The sequence below is a fragment of the Mobula birostris genome, chromosome 9, assembly GCF_030028105.1.
Source record: "Mobula birostris isolate sMobBir1 chromosome 9, sMobBir1.hap1, whole genome shotgun sequence".
Taxonomy (NCBI): domain Eukaryota; kingdom Metazoa; phylum Chordata; class Chondrichthyes; order Myliobatiformes; family Myliobatidae; genus Mobula; species Mobula birostris.
In genome coordinates, this window is record NC_092378.1 from 88040518 (window position 1) to 88062030 (window position 21513).

At 41.2% G+C, this 21513-nt stretch overlaps 1 protein-coding gene across 2 annotated transcripts in view; it reads left to right on the top strand.

The window, feature by feature from the left end:
- The window catches only part of mad1l1 (mitotic arrest deficient 1 like 1), a 1104775-nt gene that overhangs the window by 233405 nt on the left and 849857 nt on the right, over positions 1 to 21513 (top strand). Inside the window, exons 11-12 of one of the 2 annotated variants that reach the window (XM_072268390.1) lie at positions 1382 to 1534; positions 19088 to 19232. In XM_072268390.1, the coding sequence (XP_072124491.1) occupies positions 1382 to 1534; positions 19088 to 19232 (298 nt within the window). The remainder of the gene's footprint in view (positions 1 to 1381; positions 1535 to 19087; positions 19233 to 21513) is intronic. The other variant, XM_072268391.1, reaches the window with a different exon arrangement.

Below are 21513 nucleotides of genomic sequence, written 5' to 3' on the forward strand. Positions count from 1 at the left end.
CGGTCAAAATTTCTGTTACAATGAATAGCTAAGCGAGTAAAAGGTGACCTGATTTCCAATAGGCATAAAGTTAAAGATGACACATTTCTATAATACTTTAAGCAAGATTACTTTTTTATTTCCATCTTTTACAGTTTCAAAATAACTAAAAAGGAAAAGGGCCCAAAGCAAAAGTCAGTACTTAGTAACACCCCTTTGGCAAAAGTATCACAGCTTGTAAACGCTTTCTGTAGCCAGCTAAGAGTCTTTCAGTTTTTGTTTGGGGGATTTTCACCCACTCTTCCTTGCAAAAGGCTTCTAGTTCTGTGAGATTCTTGGGCTGTCTTGCATGCACTGCTCTTTTGCGGTCTATTCACAGATATTCAATGATGTTTAGGTCAGGGGACTGTAAGGGCCATGGCAAAACCTTCAGTTTGCACCTCTTGAGGTAGTCCATTGTGGTTTTTGAGGTGTGTTTAGGATCATCATTCTGTTGTAGAGACTATCCTCTTTTCATCTTCAGCTTTTTTACAGATGGTGTGATGTTTGCTTTTCGAACGTTCGCTTTACGAAGCCTCACTGTTACGAAGGACCTACATTAGTAACCTGTTCTCGCTTTCAGAAGGTGTTTTCATTGTTATGAAGAAAGGCAGCGTGCGATAAAAAATCAGCGCGTGAAAAAATCAGCGCGCGATAAAAGGCAGCGCGCGCCCCGAGCAACCACTCTCCCCTGGATTCTCGCTGGCATTGCTTAAACACATTGCATTGAGCAGCTGTTAGCAAGATGAGTTCTAAGGTGTTGGAAAAGCCTGAAGGAGCTCGTAAAGGTGTTACACTTAGCGTAAAACTAGACATAATTAAGCGTTTTGATCGTGGTGAACGAAGCAAGGACAAAGTGAGTTTGGCTTGTGGAAGCTGATGAAGATGATGTTGAAGAGGTTTTAGCATCCCATGACCAAGAACTGATAGATGAAGAGCTGATGCGATTGGAAGAGGAAAGGATAACAATTGAAACGGAATGCAGTAGCAAAAGTGAAGCAACTGCGTGAGATTTTCGCTGCAATGATAAAGTACGACTTTAATTTTGAAAGGGTACGTAGGTTTAGGGGATATTTGCAGGATGGTTTGAGTGCTTACAAAGAACTGTATGATAGAAAAATGTGCGAGGCTCAGCAGTCAAGCAAGCCTTCCACATCAGCCACAGCAGACGACGAACCTCGACCTCCGACATCGAGGCGGGCGTCATAGGAGAAGATGAGCTGCCTGCCCTGATCAACGATGAGATGACACCCCCATGTCCCACCACCCCAACCCCCAGCAATCGCCTCTGATCTGCACCGACATTTACGTGCCGAGCAGCACCTAATTAATTAGCATGTTTATTTCGGCTTTTTTCTTAAAGATATGCTGTGTGCTTCCTGGCTACCGCTGCGTTCTTCGCGGCAATGTATCAGGTCGGTGGCCCAGAGGGTGGGGGCCACTGCACCACCCAGCCTGCGACGACTCAGTCTAACACACCATCATCAGTGTGCTCGGTGCTGTTTTCCCAATTCCGGTAAGTGATACTACACTGTACATACAACACACATCAAAGTTGCTGGTGAACACTGTACGTACATTATTTCTACTTTATATTGGCTGTATATTTTTATGTGTTATTTGGTAGATTTGGCAGCTTCATAGTTTAAAGTTTACTGGAGAGCGTGTTTATGCCATGTGACGAAAGAGGGTTACAAAAAGTACACATAGACTAAGATGTTAACTGTCCTGTTCTGGCACCAGTGGGATCAACAGTTGATCTGCCACCTGTCTTCAGGAGAAAGTGAGATAAGGAAGACAATGGAGCAGCATTTGGAAATGTTAATGAAGAGACGAGAGAGTTTAACGGAAGGAGACACCGGTCTGTCAAGATCGGCTCCTTTTTGAACCCTGAACTGTTTGAAGTGTGATGAACAGGCGATACCCCAGCAGGGGGATAAAAAGGGACAGGTTCGCTAAGGCAAGACACACACGACACCACGAGGTAACGAGACCCTGGAAGCGGTGCGCCTCCCACAAGTCGGTGGGAGTTTTGGAGGGCTGGTCGCGGGACCAAGCCATGGATGCACAGGGTGGAAAGGTACGATCGGCGGGAACCCGGTGTGTGTCCGCCCTTGCCCGGGTGCCAGGTTCACTGCAGAGGAACGATCATATCTGAAACGGAGGGGTCACAGTCGGTGACCTCAGAAGACATTGCAAAGGGCTCGCTCGAAAGCTGACTGCGAGGAATATGGAAGGTCTGTGTGGAAGCCGTTTTGAATATTCATTCGCTTTTTCCCTCTCTCTCCTCCTCCCCCCGCCCCCCCGTCCACCAGTGATTACTGTGAACTGAACTGAACTCAATTGAACTGAACTTTGCGTCACTTTGAAACTGGTCATTTACCCCTAGACGACGATAGAGCTTGATTGATCCTATTATCCTAGTTCTGTGTACATGTGTGTTTATCATTGCTGAACTGTTGTATTTATTATCCTTTTGATTAGAGTACTGTGTTGCTTATTTCTTTAATAAAACTTTCTTAGTTCCAGTAATCCAGACTCCAACTGAGTGATCCATTTCTGCTGGTTTGGCAACCCAGTTACGGGGTACGTAACAGCCAAGAGCGCTTGCGTGAGATTTTCTGCCAAGAGCGCTTGCGTGAGATTTTTGCTACGGAGACCTGTGCAGGCAATCGTTGTAGAGAAGTATTTCTACTTTATATAGGCTGTACATTTATCATATCATTCCTGCTTTTACTATATGTTACTGTTGTTTTGGGTTTTACGTGTCATTTGGCATGATTTGGTAGGTTATTTTTGGGTCTGCGAACACTCACAAATTTTTCCCATATAAATTAATGGTATTTGCTTCTTCGCTTTACGACATTCTGGCTTACAAACTGTTTCATAGGAACGCTGTACCTTCGGATGGCGGGGGAAACCTGTATTTTATTGAATTAATTCTTCCCTCTACCAGTGAAATGTTCTCCGTGCCACTGGCTGCAACACAAGCCCAAAGCATGATCGATCCACCCCGTGCTCTACAGTTGGAGAGGTGTTCTTTTCATGAAATTCTGCACCCTTTTTTCTCCAAACATACCTTTGTTCATTGCAGCCAAAAAGTTGTACTTTAACTTCATCAGTCCACAGGACTTGTTTCCAAAGTGCATCAGGCTTGTTTAGATGTTGCTTTGCAAACTTCTGACGCTGAATTTTGTGTTGAGGACGCAGGAAAGGTTTTCTTCTGATGACTCTTCCATGAAGGTCATATTTGTGCAGGTGTCGCTGCACAGTAGAACAGTGCACCACCACTCCAAAGTCTGCTAAATCTTCGCGAGGGTCTTTTGTAGAGTCTAACGGGGGTTTTGATTTGCCTTTCTAGCAATCCTACAAGCAGTTCTCTTGGAAAGTTTTCTTGGTCTTCCAGACCTCAACTTGACCTCCACCGTTCCTGCTAACCGCCATTTCTTAATTACATTATGAACTGAGGAAACTGCTACCTGAAAACAATTTGCTATCTTCTTATAGCCTTCTCCTGCTTTGTGGGCATCATTTCTTTAATTTTCAGAGTGCTAGGCAGCTGCTTAGAGGAGCCCATGGCTGCTGATTGTTGGGACAAGGTTTGAGGAGTCGTGGTATTTATAAAGCTTTGAAATTTACATCACCTGAGAGACCTTAATAAAAGCTATCTGAGAGCTCAAATCTCTTGGGGTGCCCAAACTTTTGCATGGTGCTCCTTTCCTTTTTTTCACTCTAAAATTGTACAAAACAAAAATAATAACTAATCTTGCTTAAAATGTTGCAAAGAATGTTTCATCTTTAACTTTATGACTTTTGGAGATAAGTTCAGCTTCTACTCACTTAACTATTCACAGTAACAGAAATTTTGACCAGGGGTACCCAAACTTTTGCTTGCCAGTGTAGGTGCTGGTTCCATGACAGAGTCTCTGATATAATAATACTGAGGAATTTAAAGTTACTGACCCTGTCCACCTCTGATCCCCTAATGAGGACTGGCTCTTGGAGTCCCGGTTTCTCCCTCCTGTAGTCAACAACCAGCTCTTTGGTGTTGTTGGTGTTGAGTGAGATGTTGTTGTTGTGGCACCATTCAACCAGATTTTGAATCTCCCTTCCTCTATGCAGATTTGTGACTGCCTTTGATTTAGCCCAAACCAGTGGTCTCAACAGCAAACTTACATATGAAACATATATAAACTTAAATAAGAAATAATCACTCAGTGTCCACTTTATAAGGTACGTCTGTATACCACCCAATCATGTGGCAGCAACGTAATGCCTGAAAGCATGCAGATATAGTTAAGAGGTGCAGTTGTTGTTCAGTCCAATTATCAGAATGGGAAAGAAATGTGATCAAAGAGACATGGAATAATTGTTGCTTTGTCTCTAGAGTTTACAGAGAATGGGGTGATAAACAAAAAACGTCCATTGAGAGGCAGTTCTATGGGTGGAAACACCTTGATAATGAGAGAGGTGAGAGGAGATAGACCATACTGATTCAAGCTGACAGGAATACGGCAGTAACTAAAATAACCACGCATTAGAACATTAGAGTACAGAAGAGTATCTCTTGTCAAACGTGAAGTGGATGGGTGATAGCAACCGAGGACCATGAAAATACACTCAATGGTCACCTTATGAGGTGCTGGGTGTATATTAAATAAATTAAATAATGTGGTGCAGAAAGAGCCAAAATAGCGGGTTTATTGTCTGTTCAGAAATCTGATGTCAGGGTAAATCTGTCCTTAAAACATTCAGTCTTCAGGATCCTGTACCTCACTTCAGGTGGTAGTAATGAGAGGAGGGCATGTCCTGGGTAGTGGGGGTCCTTAATGGATGAGTCCTTTATGAGACAGCATATTTTGAAGATGTCTTGATGGTTGGTTGGTTAGTGCCTACGATGGAGCTGACGGAGTTTTACAACCCTCTGCAGCTTTTTCCCAATCTGTGCAGTGGCCCCTCCATACCAGACAGCGCTGTAACCAGTTAGAATGTTCTCAGTTGTTTATGGTGCAAGGGGACCATTCAAGAGTTTGATACATTAAAGCTTGCGGGGGAAAGGCAGGTAGGTGGAGTGACCAGATCAGTCACGATATCATTGAATGGCAGAGCAGGCTCGATGGGTAAGGTGGCCTAATCGTTCTCCTATTTCTTATTTTCTTATGTTCTTATTAGTTTAAGTAATTGAAAGTGTTATATTCTTAAATTGTAGGAGCCATCTTCTGCCTAAATGGTGGCAATTCTTTTCCTTACCTCACTGGTAGAAGTTCGGACTCTTGAGTGCAGGCAATAAATTCTGCCATCCATTTGCCCATTTGGGTAGCTGCATTTCACTACTGGACTCTGAGGAATTCAGTGAGATGGGTAGATTTCTGAGAATCAGACTGGGAAATCTTCCTGCCGAACCCACTGGAATTATCTCAATAGGAAGAAATGCCTCTGGGCAGAAAGGTGGATTGAAGGTTTTTTTGCTGAGATGCAAAAGCGGGAAAGCAAGTACCACCAGGATCAAGGACACCTATTCAACTGTTATCAGACTTTTGAGCGGTCCTCTTGTAGGATAAGATGAATTCTTCACCTGACAATCTACCCTGTTATGATCTTGCATTTAATTGTTTGTCTGCACTACACTTTATCTGTGGCTTTAGTCTGCATTGTTATTGTTTTACCTTTTTCCACCTCTGTGCACTGTGTAATGATTTTGATCTGTTCCTTTTCACTGTATCTTGGTTCATGTGGCAGTAATAAACCAGTACCAATCTAAGTGTATTTATTTTCAATTGGACTTTTAAAAATTAAAATTTAAAATTTTATGTTTTGTTTTCAGTGAGTGTTTTTGAAAGTTGTCAAAATCAAAGACCTTCCAAATAAATCAGATTAAGGGATGGGTTTGGCAGTCAGATTGGAGTGGGGATTATCACCTGCTAAGGGTATTATGAGGCTGGGCCTATCATGAGCTGAGAGACACTCTGTTGTTACACTGAGCCTTGCTTATTATCTGGGAGTTGTCTTCTCAGTGGGAGGCTCAGCTGGGGTAGGTGACTGGCTCTCTTGAATAGCTTGTCTATGCATGGATGATCCAGTTTATTATTTTTTAGTTATGTTACTCAGTGCATATTTTTATTTTAAGTAACTACAAATATTGTTCTGATTGTTTGGAATAAGTATTGTGGTTTGGTTCTGATTTCTACTTCAGATGGTGCAGAGGTTGTGTGAGGAGGAAAATCTTCAGATATAGGAAATGTGACATGTTATTAAAGATAAATTTAACGAAATAGCATTGTGAGGATATCAAATCAGTATATTTCATTCTTGAAGGTATACTACATCCTTCTTGATAAAAGGCTACGTCAGTCAGTCAACTGTTTATGCATTTTGCTAGAAATGTGCATAAATTATTTGCCAAATAATGCATATATTATGATGATTATCCTTATCAGAATTTCTATGAATTACAATTCCACTTACTCGCCTGTCTTTTAAGATTGTTATAGATTAAAATGAGAAAATGCTCATTAATTATACATTATCATGAATAAGCCTTTTTGTAAGGTGTTTTGTTTTAATGGATCGTCTTCGGATGAAATATGGTAGTGAATTTTAAACATGCAGGAAGCTATTAAAGTACTTGAGGTACTCCCCTTTGATAGGTTAGTTGCGAAATGCATTGCTCATCGTTGAATTGAGTCATGCATATTAAAAGTGTCTGGGATATGAACTGTTCAATAGAATTAGTTGCATTCTCTTGCATGACATGAAGATCATATTTATTCTTTTCGCCTTGTCACTTTGAGATATTGCCATCTCAAATATCTCTAGTTTGTTTGTTAAGATCCAGTCTTTGTTTGCCTATTTTCCATTCAGTGTTTTATTTTAATCAGTCTTTTGTTTATTGCAATGAGACTAGCATTCATGACTTGCCTCGTATGTTTCTAAAACTTTTAGTATACTGGAACTAAAGCTGTACATTTTTCAATGTTTTGCAACTGTTTATTAACACTAAATTAGGCTTCCTCTGAAGGCTTGTTATGACTTTGCTTCTGTATTCTTGGGGCTTGGGTTTGCCAAGGATTGTGCTTGTTGGTCATTGATGCAGAGCCATGGATTTTACTGTGTGATTTGATGAACGTGAAGAACACAGCTAATCCCTTTTATCTCTTTAATCTTTGCATAGATGTTTCCTGATCTAAGTGGTTTCACAATTTTGTTTCCCCTACTCATATTTAGTTTGATTTGCTATTTCAGACCCTTCTCTTCATTTTCATTATTTTGATGCATGGCTTCTGTATTTTATTTTGTTTGCACTTTGATTCTGATACTACTGCCGGAGACCCAATCTACCCAAATTTCGCTGACTTTTCCAATCATTTATTATTTGCTTGCTATAAATTAGTGTATCCCCCCTCCCCCCACCGCCTCACTGAGCAGCAGCACAAGGATGGGCAAACTGCAACTGAGAGGTTAATCATTGTTTTGTTAATCCTACCATGATAACAAACAATTCTATTCTATTTGATCTCATTTCTTCCTCGATGCATAGTGATGTTTGATTTATGCTGATGGATTATTCTTTGAGCTGTATTGTAATTTATAAATCCGAAGCAGGAATACAAACATCTGGTAGGTTTAGGTGTTTATATGAACGTTCTATGTGCTCTATTGCATGAATGGAAATGCAGCACAACATGTGCATTCAGAATTTGTAGTTTGAAGTGCTGTGTTGAAGATTGGAGCTTCAACATTTTATAGTTGCAATGATGTGGAAGAATGGAGTAAGCTCTATTAAAAGTTTCATCATAAGATTCTATAGAGTCTCTCAGGCAGAACAGACTCTTTAGACTTCTCTGCCAGTCATCAAGTTGCTGTCTATAGTAGTTCCATTTTCTAGCACTGCTCTAGCTTTATGTGTCAGTATTTTACATATTCTTACATCTTAAGTATGTGAGTGATTGCCTGTGTCACCTCTTTAAGCAATGCCTTCTAAATTCCAATCACTGTTTAAGTAAAAAAAAACTTCTTCAAATACTCACAATACCTTTTTTTCCATACCTTAAACGTATGCCCTCTAGTTAAATACACCTTAGCTAAGATGAAGATGTTTACCACTATCTACTCCTCAGATTTCATATACCTTAATCAGATCATCCCTTAGTCTTCTCTGCCCTGAACAAAGCAAGGTCAACACTATTCAGTTTCTCTTCATAGCTGAAATGCTTCATAGAGAAAACATCCTTTGAACCCTCACTTCATGATATCCAGTGTAATCTTAACTGTGCTACGGTGTCTGGACCAGAGTTGCACAAGGTACTCAAGCTATATGGGGAGAAAGCAAGAGAATGGGGTTGAGAAGGAAAATAAAATTAGCCATCATCAAATGGTGGAGCAGTCCTGATGGCTTGAATGGCCCAATTCTGCTCCTATTCTTATATGTTTATGGTATGATATTCTTATTCTTGTATTCCATGCCCTGGCAATTAAAGACAACTTCTTAACTTGTACCTCAGGGAACCATAGGCATTTTCACCAATGTCTGCCTACTTCCCGATACTTTATAGGGTCTTGTCATTTATTGTGTATATTCTAGCCTTATTAGTCTTCTCAATGTACACCAACTCACACTATTAGTAATTCAATTCCATTTGCCTTTATTCTGGATATTTTACCAATGGATCAATATGACATTTTGGCAAATGAGCTTATGTGAATTGGATGTCATCATACCATAAGGGAGACTGTCTTGTCTCCCTTTCTCTTCACCATTTACACCTCTGACTTCAACTACTGCACAGAGTCTTGTCATCTTCAGAAGTTTTCGGATGACTCTGCCATAGTTGGATGCATCAGTAAGACAGATGAGGCTGAGTACAGGGCTACTGTAGGAAACTTTGTCACATGGTGTGAGCAGAATTATCTGCAGCTTAATGTGAAAAAGACTAAGGAGCTGGTGGTAGACCTGAGGAGAGCTGAGGTACTGGTGACCCCTGTTTCCATCCAGGGGGTCAGTGTGGACATGGTGGAGGATTACAAATACCTGGGGATACAAATTGACAATAAACTGAACTGGTCAAAGAACACTGAGGCTGTCTACAAGAAGGTTCAGAGCCGTCTCTACTTCCTGAGGAGACTGAGGTCCTTTAACATCTGCCAGACGATGCTGAGGATGTTCTACGAGTCTGTGGTGGCCAGTGCTAACATGTTTGCTGTTGTGTGCTGGGGCAGCAGGCTGAGGGTAGCAGACACCAACAGAATCAACAAACTTATTCGTAAGGCCAGTGATGTTGTGGGGATGGAACTGGACTCTCTCACGGTGGTGTGTGAAAAGAGGATGCTGTCTTAAGTTGCATGCCATCTTGGTCAATGTCTCCCATCCACTACATAATGTACTGGGTGGGCACAGGAGTACATTCAGCCAGAGACTCATTCCTCCCAGATACAGCACAGAGCGTCATAGGAAGTCATTCCTGCCTGTGGCCATCAAACTTTACAACTCCTCCCTTGGAGGGTCAGACACCCTGTGCTGATAGGCTGGTCCTGGACTTATTTCATAATTTACTGGCATAACTGACATATTACTATTTAACTATTTATGGTTCTATGACTATTTATTATTTATGGTACAACTGTAATGAAAACCAATTTCCCCCTGGGATCAATAAAGTATGACTATGACTATACGGAGATAGCTTAATAGGAAAGCTATCTCTCAGCTGACTTGTATCGCTTTTACCTTTTGGTATAGAATAATATTTATGAAAGATGCCATTTGGGCCTTCTGATTGCAGTAAGTGCTTACCCTGGGTGGTACAGAAGAATTGAGAGAAATTGTACCACTGTTGTAAGAAAAAAAAAGTTGGTCAATATATTGCATAGACGGCTTCATAGAACTGGTGGGCTTCCTGTTTACCCCTAGGGAAGAGACATTTTGCTTGCTGCAAGAGGGAGGTGTTAGAACTGGTAAAGTTACATGTGGAAGTGATATTACTAGAACTTTCTTGACTCTTCAGTTATTTGTGTGAGCTACAGATGTTTCTAGCCAGTGCGATCAGGAGCTGATTGAAGCTGCAAGTTTTTTTTCCATTCTGGAGAGAAACTAATTGTATGGGACGGTTTATAAGGCAAACATTTTCTTAGTTTAATTGACTGTTAATCTGACTGTATTTGGATGAGAATTGTCTCAAAGGCATTTATCACTTAGCACCAAAACTGGAAGCTAAATAAGCATCTAAGCCCTAAATTCCATAACTGCATTCTTCATTGGAGAGTGAATATCTTAATACCTTAAATATGAAATTTATTGCACACATATACACTTTGTGGCCATTTTATTAAGTACCTCCTGTTGGATTCTGATATTTGATCCAAGGCTCTAATGGAAGTCAAGAAAATGGCACAAAGCTTGTTGCTTCATGATCATTTTATTAAGCACTAATAGGACAGAGAGAATTGGAAGCAGGGAGAAACAGAGGTTTAGTAGGGGAAGTGAAAAGTAGTAAAGATGGCGGCTAATGTGTTCAGCCCTTCTTATGCCCCATGGATAAGACGCATTCAATTCACATTTGTAGCTAAGAGTTAACCAACCAGAAAGCCCCCATTCAAATAATGGAGCATGAGGATGCTTCCAGATTAATACAAATATCTTAAAAATAGGGGACACACTGAACAATTGTATGTATATACCATGACCACTAGGAAACATACTAAACAGTTACATGGATATAGGTAGATATATAAAATACAAGCAGGCATAAATTGTTAAAGTACACGGAAAATAACAATTATACAGTCTAATCCAACACTCCTGTATCTAATAAAGTAATCACTGAGTGTATGTTCATGGTTTTCTGCTGCTGTAGCCCATCCATGTCAAGGTTTCATGTGTTGTGTGTTCAGAGATGCTCTTCTGCACACTACTGTTGTAATGTGTGGTTGCTGTCACCTTCCTGTCAGCTTGAATCAGTATGACCATTCTCCTCTGATCTCTCTCATTAACAAGAAGTTTTTGCCTGCAGAACTGCCACTCATTGGATGTTATTTGTTTTTCACACCAATCTCTGTAAACTCTAGAAACGTTGTGGGTGAAAATTCCAAGAGATCAACAGTTTCTGAGATATTCAAACCACCCCATCTGGCGCCAACAATTATTCCATGGTCAAAGTCACTTAGATCACATTTCTTTGCCATCCTGATGTTTGGTCTGAACAACAACTGAACATCTTGACCATCACTGCATATTTTTATGTATTGAGTTGCTGCCACATAATTAGCGATTAGATACAGGTTTCCCCCACCATCCAAAGGTAGAGCGTTCCTGTGAAATGGTTCGTAAGCCGGAATGTCGTAAAGTGAAGAAGCAATTACCATTTATTAATATGGGAAAAATTTGTCAGCATTCGGAGACCCAAACAATAACCTACCAAATCATGCCAAATAACACGTAAAACCTAAAATAACAGTAACATATAACAACAGTAACATATAGTAACATACATGGGAGGTAAGGAGAACATCGCAGCACGCGCGACCGCTCCGGAATGATATCGGTATTTGTTGAGTAGGTACCATGCACAATCCTGATTTGATGGAGACAGACGTGAGAAGCATGGAGGAACATCTGAAGAAACTTCTGAAATGCCCGCTTCGCTGCTGCTGCTACTGTGCGATCGAGAATCTCTGGAGGGGAAGGCCCCAAATCTTGCCTATTGCTTGGCAGCCAGGGCCGGGGTTGAAGCACTCGGCAGAGATGGTGCTCGGTGTTGGAGGGCTGGTCGGAGGCTCGAAGTTTTTGGACGGACTCAAGAGTCGGCTGTGGTCGGGTGCTTCCAGGGTGCTGCATCGCCAAGTTTGCGGCGCTGGAGGTTCATGGCAGAGAGAGTTTTTCTTCCTTCTACCATTTGCATGAGATGATGGGACTTTCGAGAGACTTTGAGACTTTTTTTTTTAACTGTGCCCATGGTCTGTTCTTTATCAAATTATGGTATTGCTTTGCACTGTTGTAACTATATGTTATAATTATGTGGTTTTTGTCAGTTTTTCAGTCTTGGTTTGTCTTGTGTTTCTGTGATATCATACTGGAGGAACATTGTATCATTTCTTAATGCATGCATTACTAAATGACAATAAAAGAGGACTGCATGTCCTCATAATCTAATAATCTAATCTAAAAGTAAGAATGATATGATAAATACACAGCCTATATAAAGTAGAAATACTTTTCCACAAGCACTGTTCACCGTAGCGAAACTCTCACACAAGCGCTCTCAACAGAAACACTCTCTCCAGTAACCTTTAAGCTATGAAGCTGCCAAATCATACCAAATAATGCATAAAAATACACAGCCTATATAAAGTAGAAATAATGTATGTACAGTGTAGTATCGCTTACGGGAATCGGGAAGACAGCGAGCACACTGATGATGGTATGTTAGGCTGAGTCGTCGGAGGATGGGGTGGTGCAGTGGTCTCCAACCTCTGGGCTGCGAACCGATACTGATCCGCGGAGAATGCAGCAGTAGCCGGCACATCCCCAGCACATCTTTAAGAAAAAAGCTGAAATAAATAAGCTAATTAATTAGGTGCCGCCCGGCACGTAAATGTCAGCCCAGATCAGAGACGATTGCAGATTGTGTTGCCTCTGATCTGGGCTGACATTTACGTACCGGGTGGCACTTAATCAATTAGCTTGATTATTTCGGCTTTTTTCTTAAAGATGTGCTGGGCGTGTTCTGGCTACCGCTGTACCACTGCATTCTTCGCGGCCCGGAGGTTTGGGACCACTGTTATAATTGACTTATCACTACATTCATGCGAGGAAAATATGCGCTGTGTGTTTAATATTAAATTCGTTAGATAAACCCCTTTAGAAATGAAATCGAGTGTATTAGCCACTTACAAGTGACTTATAGTTGATTTATCATCTATATTCCGGTCACGTTTAACACCTAACCCCCTCCCCCACCCCCGGGTCGGCTGGTCTTTAAGAATATTGTCAATATTAAACCCGTCCGCGATGCAAAAAAGGTTGGGGACCCCTGATTTAAACTAGCTGGCTAGCTGCCAAGGAGCTACGCTATTGATGTCCTACGTGATGAGGCCAAACTCCCTGCAGACTTGCTGAATGTTGTAATAGAATAAGCATGATAATATAATGTAATACATATTTTAATGTCACATTTGCTGCATATACCCAACTTGGTTTACAGATTAGATGAAATCACGAAACAAAGTATTACCTACACCCTTGGAGGTCAACGGGGGGGGGGATATGGGGTTGTGGGAGGGGGAGGGGGTGCTACCTCCCTGAAATGAGTTTTTGCAGGGCAGGATGTCTGGATTTGCCTGTTTATAGATTACCAATGTGAGGTTTATGAACATATGCTCTTCAAAAGGTTTTTTAAAAACCCTCAGATTTCACGTTAAAAAGTTATCTCTTTAAGGCTTCCAGAACAAATTTACAATGCAAATGAAATTGGAAATTCTTATGACAAATTCCTCGGCATTTAAGACCAAATGGTGTGTTCCAAGCTGCAAATATATTAAAGGAACTGACATTACAAATGCAACAAAATTCACTCAGTGAAGTGAAAATTCCATGCTGATTTCCAAAAAAAAACTGAAGCCATTAATATGCCAGTAGATTATTTCAGTTACACATCATTGTGGATGAATCTAAGATTTTCTCTGAGTGTTTTGACCAAAATGTGAATGAAGAGATTGCCAAAAATTAGATTTCCTGCTCTTGTGGACACCGTCCCTTCTCATGCTCATGCGGTCTTCTTGCATCAGTCAATAGTATACACGGCGTGATTGATAAGTTCATGGCCGAAGGTAAAAGGAGTCAATTTTAGAAAAGCTAGCACATTTATTTTTCAACATAGTCCCCTCCTACATTTACTAGGATGTGAATTATTAGGTGGTCAAGATATGGAGAACAGTGTAGTCGAGCATGCTTGTAAGATAATCAAGAAAGGTATTTTCAGAGTTAACTTGAATGAAGAAAAATCTTTAATAGCTGGCCGGGCAGAATTTTGTAACAATAGGGCCTGTAGCATAGAAACATAGAAACATAGAAAATAGGTGCAGGAGTAGGCCATTCGGCCCTTCGAGCCTGCACCGCCATTCAGTATGATCATGGCTGATCATGCAACTCAGAACCCTGCACCAGCCTTCCCTCCATACCCCCTGATCCCTTTAGCCACAAGGGCCATATCTAACTCCCTCTTAAATATAGCCAATGAACTGGCCTCAACTGTTTCCTGTGGCAGAGAATTCCACAGATTCACCACTCTCTGTGTGAAGAAGTTTTTCCTCAACTCGGTCCTCAAAGGCTTCCCCTTTATCCTCAAACTGTGACCCCTCGTTCTAGACTTCCCCAACATCGGGAACAATCTTCCTGCATCTAGCCTGTCCAATCCCTTTAGGATTTTATACGTTTCAATCAGATCCCCCCTCAATCTTCTAAATTCCAACGAGTATAAACCTAGTTGATCCAGTCTTTCATCATATGAAAGTCCTGCCATCCCAGGAATCAATCTGGTGAACCTTCTTTGTACTCCCTCGATGGCAAGGATGTCTTTCCTCAGATTAGGGGACCAAAACTGCACACAATACTCCAGGTGTGGTCTCACCAAGGCCTTGTACAACTGCAGTAGTACCTCCCTGCTCCTGTACTCAAATCCTCTTGCTATAAATACCAGCATACCATTCGCCTTTTTCACCGCCTGCTGTACCTGCATGCCCACTTTCAATGACTGGTGTACAATGACACCCAGGTCTCGTTGCACCTCCCCTTTTCCTAATCGGCCACCATTCAGATAATAATCTGTTTTCCTGTTCTTGCCACCAAAGTGGATAACTTCACATTTATCCACATTAAATTGCATCTGCCATGAATTGCATCCTCCTCACAGCTAACACTGCCAACCAGCTTTGTGTCATCCACAAACTTGGAGATGCTGCATTTAATTCCCTCATCCAAGTCATTAATGTATACTGTAAACAACTGGAGTCCCAGCACTGAGCCTTGCGGTACCCCACTAGTCATTGCCTGCCATTCTGAAAAGGTCCCGTTTATTCCCACTCTTTGCTTCCTGTCTGCCAACCAATTCTCTTTCCATATCAATACCTTACCCCCAATACCATGTGCTTTAAGTTTGCACACTAATCTCCTGTGTGGGACCTTGTCAAAAGCCTTTTGAAAATCCAAATATACCACATCCACTGGTTCTCCCCTATCCACTCTACTAGTTACATCCTCAAAAAATTCTATGAGATTCGTCAGACATGATTTTCCTTTCACAAATCCATGCTGACTTTGTCCAATGATTTCACCGCTTTCCAAATGTGCTGTTATCACATCTTTGATAACTGACTCTAGCAGTTTCCCCACCACCGATGTTAGGCTAACCGGTCTATAATTCCCCGGTTTCTCTCTCCCTCCTTTTTTAAAAAGTGGGGTTACATTAGCTACCCTCCAATCCTCACGAACTAGTCCAGAATCTAAAGAGTTTTGAAAAATTATCATTAATGCATCCACTATTTCTTGGGCTACTTCCTTAAGCACTCTGGGATGCAGACCATCTGGCCCTGGGGATCTATCTGCCTTTAATCCCTTCAATTTACCTAACACCACTTCCCTACTAACATGTATTTCCCTCAGTTCCTCTATCTCACTGGACCCTCTGTCCCCTACTATTTCCGGAAGATTATTTATGTCCTCCTTAGTGAAGACAGAACCAAGGTAATTATTCAATTCGTCTGCCATGTCCTTGCTCCACATAATCAATTCACCTGTTTCTGTCTGTAGGGGACCTAGATTTGCCTTAACCAATCTTTTTCTTTTCACATATCTATAAAAGCTTTTACAGTCAGTTTTTATGTTCCCTGCCAGTTTTCTCTCATAATCTTTTTTCCCTTTCCTAATTAAGCTCTTTTTCCTCCTCTGCTGAACTCTGAATTTCTCCCAGTCCTCAGGTGAGCCACTTTTTCTGGCTAATTTGTATGCTTCTTCTTTGGAATTGATACTATCCTTAATTTCCCTTGTCAGCCACGGGTGCACTACCTTCCTTGATTTATTCTTTTGCCAAACTGGGATGAACAATTTTTGTAGTTCATCCATGCGATCTTTAAATGCTTGCCATTGCATATCCACCGTCAACCCTTTAAGTGTCATTTGCCAGTCTATCTTAGCTAATTCACGTCTCATACCTTCAAAGTTACCCTTCTTTAAGTTCAGAACCTTTGTGTTTCTGAATTAACTATGTCACTCTCCATCTTAATGAGGAATTCCACCATATTGTGGTCACTCTTACCCAAGGGGCCTCTCACGACAAGATTGCTAATTAACCCTTCCTCATTGCTCAATACCCAGTCTAGAATAGCCTGCTCTCTAGTTGGTTCCTCGACATGTTGGTTCAAAAAACCATCCAGCAAACATTCCAAGAAATCCTCTTCCTCAGCACCCTTACCAATTTGGTTCACCCAATCTACATGTAGACTGAAGTCACCCATTATAACTGCTGTTCCTTTATTGCACACATTGCTAATTTCCTGTTTAATACCATCCCCAACCTCACTACTACTGTTAGGTGGCCTGTACACAACTCCCACCAGTGTTTTCTGCCCCTTAGTGTTATGCAGCTCTACCCATATCGATTCCACATCTTCCCGGCTTATGTCCTTCCTTTCTATTGCATTAATCTCCTCTCTAACCAGCAACGCCACCCCACCTCCTTTTCTTTCATGTCTATCCCTCCTGAATATTGAATATCCCTGAATGTTGAGCTCCCACTCTTGGTCACCCTGGAGCCATGTCTCTGTGATCCCAACTATATCATATTCATTAATAACAATCTGCACTTTTAATTCATCCACCTTGCTACGAATGCTCCTTCCATTGACACACAAAGCCTTCAGGCACACCTTTACAACTCTCTTAGCCCTTATACAATTATGTTGAAAAGTGGCCCTTTTTGATTCTTGCCCTGGATTTGTCGGCCTGCCACTTTTACTTTTCACCTTACTACTTTTTGCTTCTACCCTCATTTTACACCCCTCTGTCTCTCTGCACTTGTTCCCATCCCCCTGTTGTGAACTAACCTCCTCTCGCCTAGCCTCTTTAATTTGATTCCCACCCCCCAACCATTCTAGTTTAAAGTCACCTCAGTAGCCCTTGCTAATCTCCCTGCCAGGATATTGGTCCCCCTAGGATTCAAGTGTAACCCGTCCTTTTTGTACAGGTCACGCCTGTGCCAAAAGAGGTCCCAATAATCCAAAAACTTGAATCCCTGCCCCCTGCTCCAATCCCTCAGCCACGCATTTATCCTCCACCTCATTGCATTCCTACTCTCACTGTCGCGTGGCACAGGCAGTAATCCCGAGATTACTACCTTTGCGGTCCTTTTTCTCAACTCCCTTCCTAGCTCCCTATATTCTCCTTTCAGGACCTCTTCCCTTTTTCTACCTATGTCATTGGTACCTACATGTACCATGACCTCTGGCTCCTCACCCTCCCACTTCAGGATATCTTGGACATGATCGGAAGCATCCCGGACCCTGGCACCAGGGAGGCAAACTACCATCCGGGTCTCTGGACTGCGTCCACAGGATCACCTATCTGACCCCCTTACTATCGAGTCCCCTATTACAACTGCCCTCCTCTTCCTTTTCCTACCCTTCTGAGCTACAGGGCTGGACTCTGTGCCGGAGGCACGGCCACTGTCGCTTCCCCCAGGTAAGCTGTCCCCCCCAACAGTACTCAAACAGGAGTACCTATTGTCAAGGGGCACAGCCACCAGGGTACTCTCTATTACCTGACTCTTAACCGTGACCCACTGGTCTGCCTCCCATGGCCCAGGTGTGACCACCTGCCTGTAACTCCTCTCTATCAACTCCTCACTCTCCCTGACCAGACGAAGGTCATCGAGCTGCAGCTCCAGTTCCCTAATGCGGTCCCTTAGGAGCTGCATCTCGGCACACCTGGCGCAGATGTGGACGTCCGGGAGGCTTGGAGACTCCAGGGCCTCCCACATCTGCCACCAAGAACAACAAACTGCCCTCACACTCATACTGCCCCTCTCCTCAAATAACAACAAAAAATGAATACCAAACCTTCCTCGCCTCTCCCAATTCTGCCCAAGCATCTAGGGCATCTTCAAAGAGTGAAGCCTCAAAAACGTGGAATCCATTATTAAGGACCTCCACCACCCAGGAGATGCCCTCTTCTCATTGTTCCCATCACGGAGGAGGTACAAGAACCTGAAGGCACACACGCAATGATTTAGGAACAGCTTCTTCCCCTCTGTGAAACACGAGAGCATGACTGAGTATTTTAATAAACAAATCCAAATACGCTGAACATTTATGGATTTTTTTAATCCTTTATTATCCATATTTATAGTTATCCATATTTATCCATATTTTTACATTATCCTGGATAACTGAAAGTCTTCAATTTTAAGAATAATTCATTGCCACAGGAAAAAAAATCAAGAAATGAGGTACTTGCATTGTTGTTTCACCTTGATGAAAAATCTGCTGATATTTTTTTTAAACCCTGTAGTTGTTAACATTTATGTCCATTTGAATTGAGACCATCATTGCTGAGAACTGGTGAAGATGAAATAGGTGACTTCCAGCAGCTTATTCTATGAAAACCTAATCAATTTTGTTTTGTATTTATATGAGCTCACATCTTTTCTCATTGATTGATTCATGGTGATCAATCTGTAAAGTTTTCTGGGACTTCTGTCAATTATGTTTTATAAATGGCTGTTGAGGAGTTGTACTGCAGAGACCAAAATATTTACTCCCTGTTCTTATTTGAGCTTTTAGAAACTTAGTGTGTAAGGAAGAGGTGACTTAAAATGTGGAAACATTGAGTAAATCTGGAACTTTAAAAATTATGTGGATCAAAATCAATAGTCCCAAGGTTTGATTCTCTGAAATTTTCTGTCTCGAACTGTTCCTAGTTTTCCTCTTCATTGGAAGAAATGATAAATGTAATATTGTGTGGAACTCGCCTCATGCTTTTTGCCCTTTCTGGGGTGCATTCCTAATCATGTTTGTTGTGTTACAGTGCTCGAATGTTGGAAAAAACTCTGCGGCAGCTTCAGGATGATGTTTTGAATTTGCAGACCCAGCTTTTGTCTGAACAGAAGAAGCGTGAGCAACAGGAAGCAAATGCTCGACGCATGGAGAAACGCAATATCCTACTTATGAAGGTACATCTGTGGATAATTGTTGGTGTAATTGTGTTTTTATGAAAACAAGACATTATGCATTAATTCAGCATTTAGTTGCCCATTTTGTGTTGTCTTAAGCCATTTGGCAGCTGTCTGCAAATGATGTGCGTGCTTGTATACCAACTGTTTTTTTTCTATTCTAGTTAAAGTTTTGCAATTTACTTAATATTTTTCTACATTTAATTGATACCTCCATATCTCAGACTATATTGCTGAATACATCTAGATTCTCTTCTAGTTTTCCACAGCTCTTTATAACAGTTTTCCATTTTGGAGTCATTGGCTAATATAAATATTAGTCTCCTTTTTCGTGGTTGTTTTTATATGATGAATATAAAGGTAGCTGTAAAATGGGCTAGGCACTGTATTTTGTTTTTAATCTGCAAAGCTGCTACTACTGTTTTCCTTTTCTTTCTGCACTCTACCCAAGTCTTTAATCATTTTGCCATGTACTCATTTTCGAAGTCTTTGCTACTGTAATTTATGAAATATCATTTCAGAAAACTATACAAAACACTTGTTCCATGTTCTACCCATTTCTCTGTTCATCAGTAATAATCTGGCTTTTGCGTATTTGTTCTGGCAAATTTTTAAATGAAGTCATCATTTTTTAAAAGCTTAGCAATTTGATCCTATGTTTACAGACTTAAGTAATTTATCGATAGAATTAAATCAGTGGGTATCAAAATTTCTGGTTTAACAGTGTCCTCTTTTTGATGAGGGCAACAGCATTTTACTATCTTGCAGTTCTTCAATTTTTCTCTCCAAATGAAGTATCAACACTGAAAGTACAGGTTTCTGCTGTTTCGTCATTGACAGATTTTAGATTCGTAGAGGTCAAGGTTTTAGGAAACAGGTAGAAAAGTGAAACTGAGGTCATGCTCTGATCATCTTGATCTTACTGAATAACAGAACAGTCTTGAGTGACCATATGGCCTGTAATTGCTTTAATTTCAAATATTCGTATTTAAGCCCCTAGATCCTCAGATGGACACCATCAGAAGCTAGTTGTGTTTATTTCACATTTCAGTATGTGATTAACTGTTCTGCAATTCACTTATTTCTAAACTTACCCTGGCTTTGCAAATCATAATATCCTGTCTCGTACCCATAATTTCTAAAGGCATCCGTTAGTCTTGCGAAACCATAGATCTGCACCTGGAAAGTCTTCACTCTCCAGGACGCAGGCCTGGGCAAGGTTGTATGGAAGACCAGCAGCTGCCCATGCTGCAAGTCTCCCCTCTCCACGACACCAATGTTGTCCAAGGGGAGGGCATTAGGACCCATACAGCTTGGCACCAGTGTCGTCGCAGAGCGATGTGTGATTAAGTGCCTTGCTCAAGGACACAACACGTTGCCTCGGCTGGGGCTCGAACTCAAGACCTTCAGGTCGCTAGTTCAATGCCTTAACCACTTGGCCACATGCCCACCTATTGGTATGGGTATGAAAACTCAGAGTGTTGCACTGCTACACTCATTCCATTCTAGCATATGGAAGCGAATGTTGGACAATATCAGAGCAAAATGAGGGAAGTCTCAAAGCTGCATAAATTTGGTTTTGAGATTAATGATGAAAATATCATGGAAGGCCAGAGTAACAAATGAGGAAGTATTGTGAAAAGCTGCAATAAGAAGAGAGTTGATATCATTAATTAGGAAACGGCAGATAGAATTTCTGGGATGTACTGAGGAAAGAGAAGTTCAAACATCTTGCAGTGATGGGAAAAATTGATGGAAGAAAAAGTCGCAGTCGACAGCGCATGACATTCATGAGTTGCATCAAGGGATGGACAGGCAAAACTTTTGAAGAGCTTATTAGAATTTCTCAGACTAAAGACAGCTGGAAGACCATGGTCGCCCACATCATATGACACAGTACACAATGATGTTGATGAATATCCTTCTCCTTAATGAAAATTTATCAGTTTTAACTTTGAAAATTTCGGTTGATCCTAGTTTCAGATGATTTTTGAGAGAGTAAGATTTCAAATGTTTCGATTAACTTTTATGCAAATGCTTCCTGATATCATTGCTGAAATGGCTGTTTTGGTTTATACATTTTGCCTCCTTATTCTGGACACAAGCAGCAGCAGATATTTTTGTATACCTACCCTATCAAGTATTTTATTCATCTTAAACATTAAAAATAGATCCTTTTTAATCTGCATGAAAGAGAAATGCATTTTAATGTCAGTGTTAGAGGCTTTTAATTGAGATTTGGTAGTTCCCAATACCAAGCTTGCTCTGCAGTAACCGTATC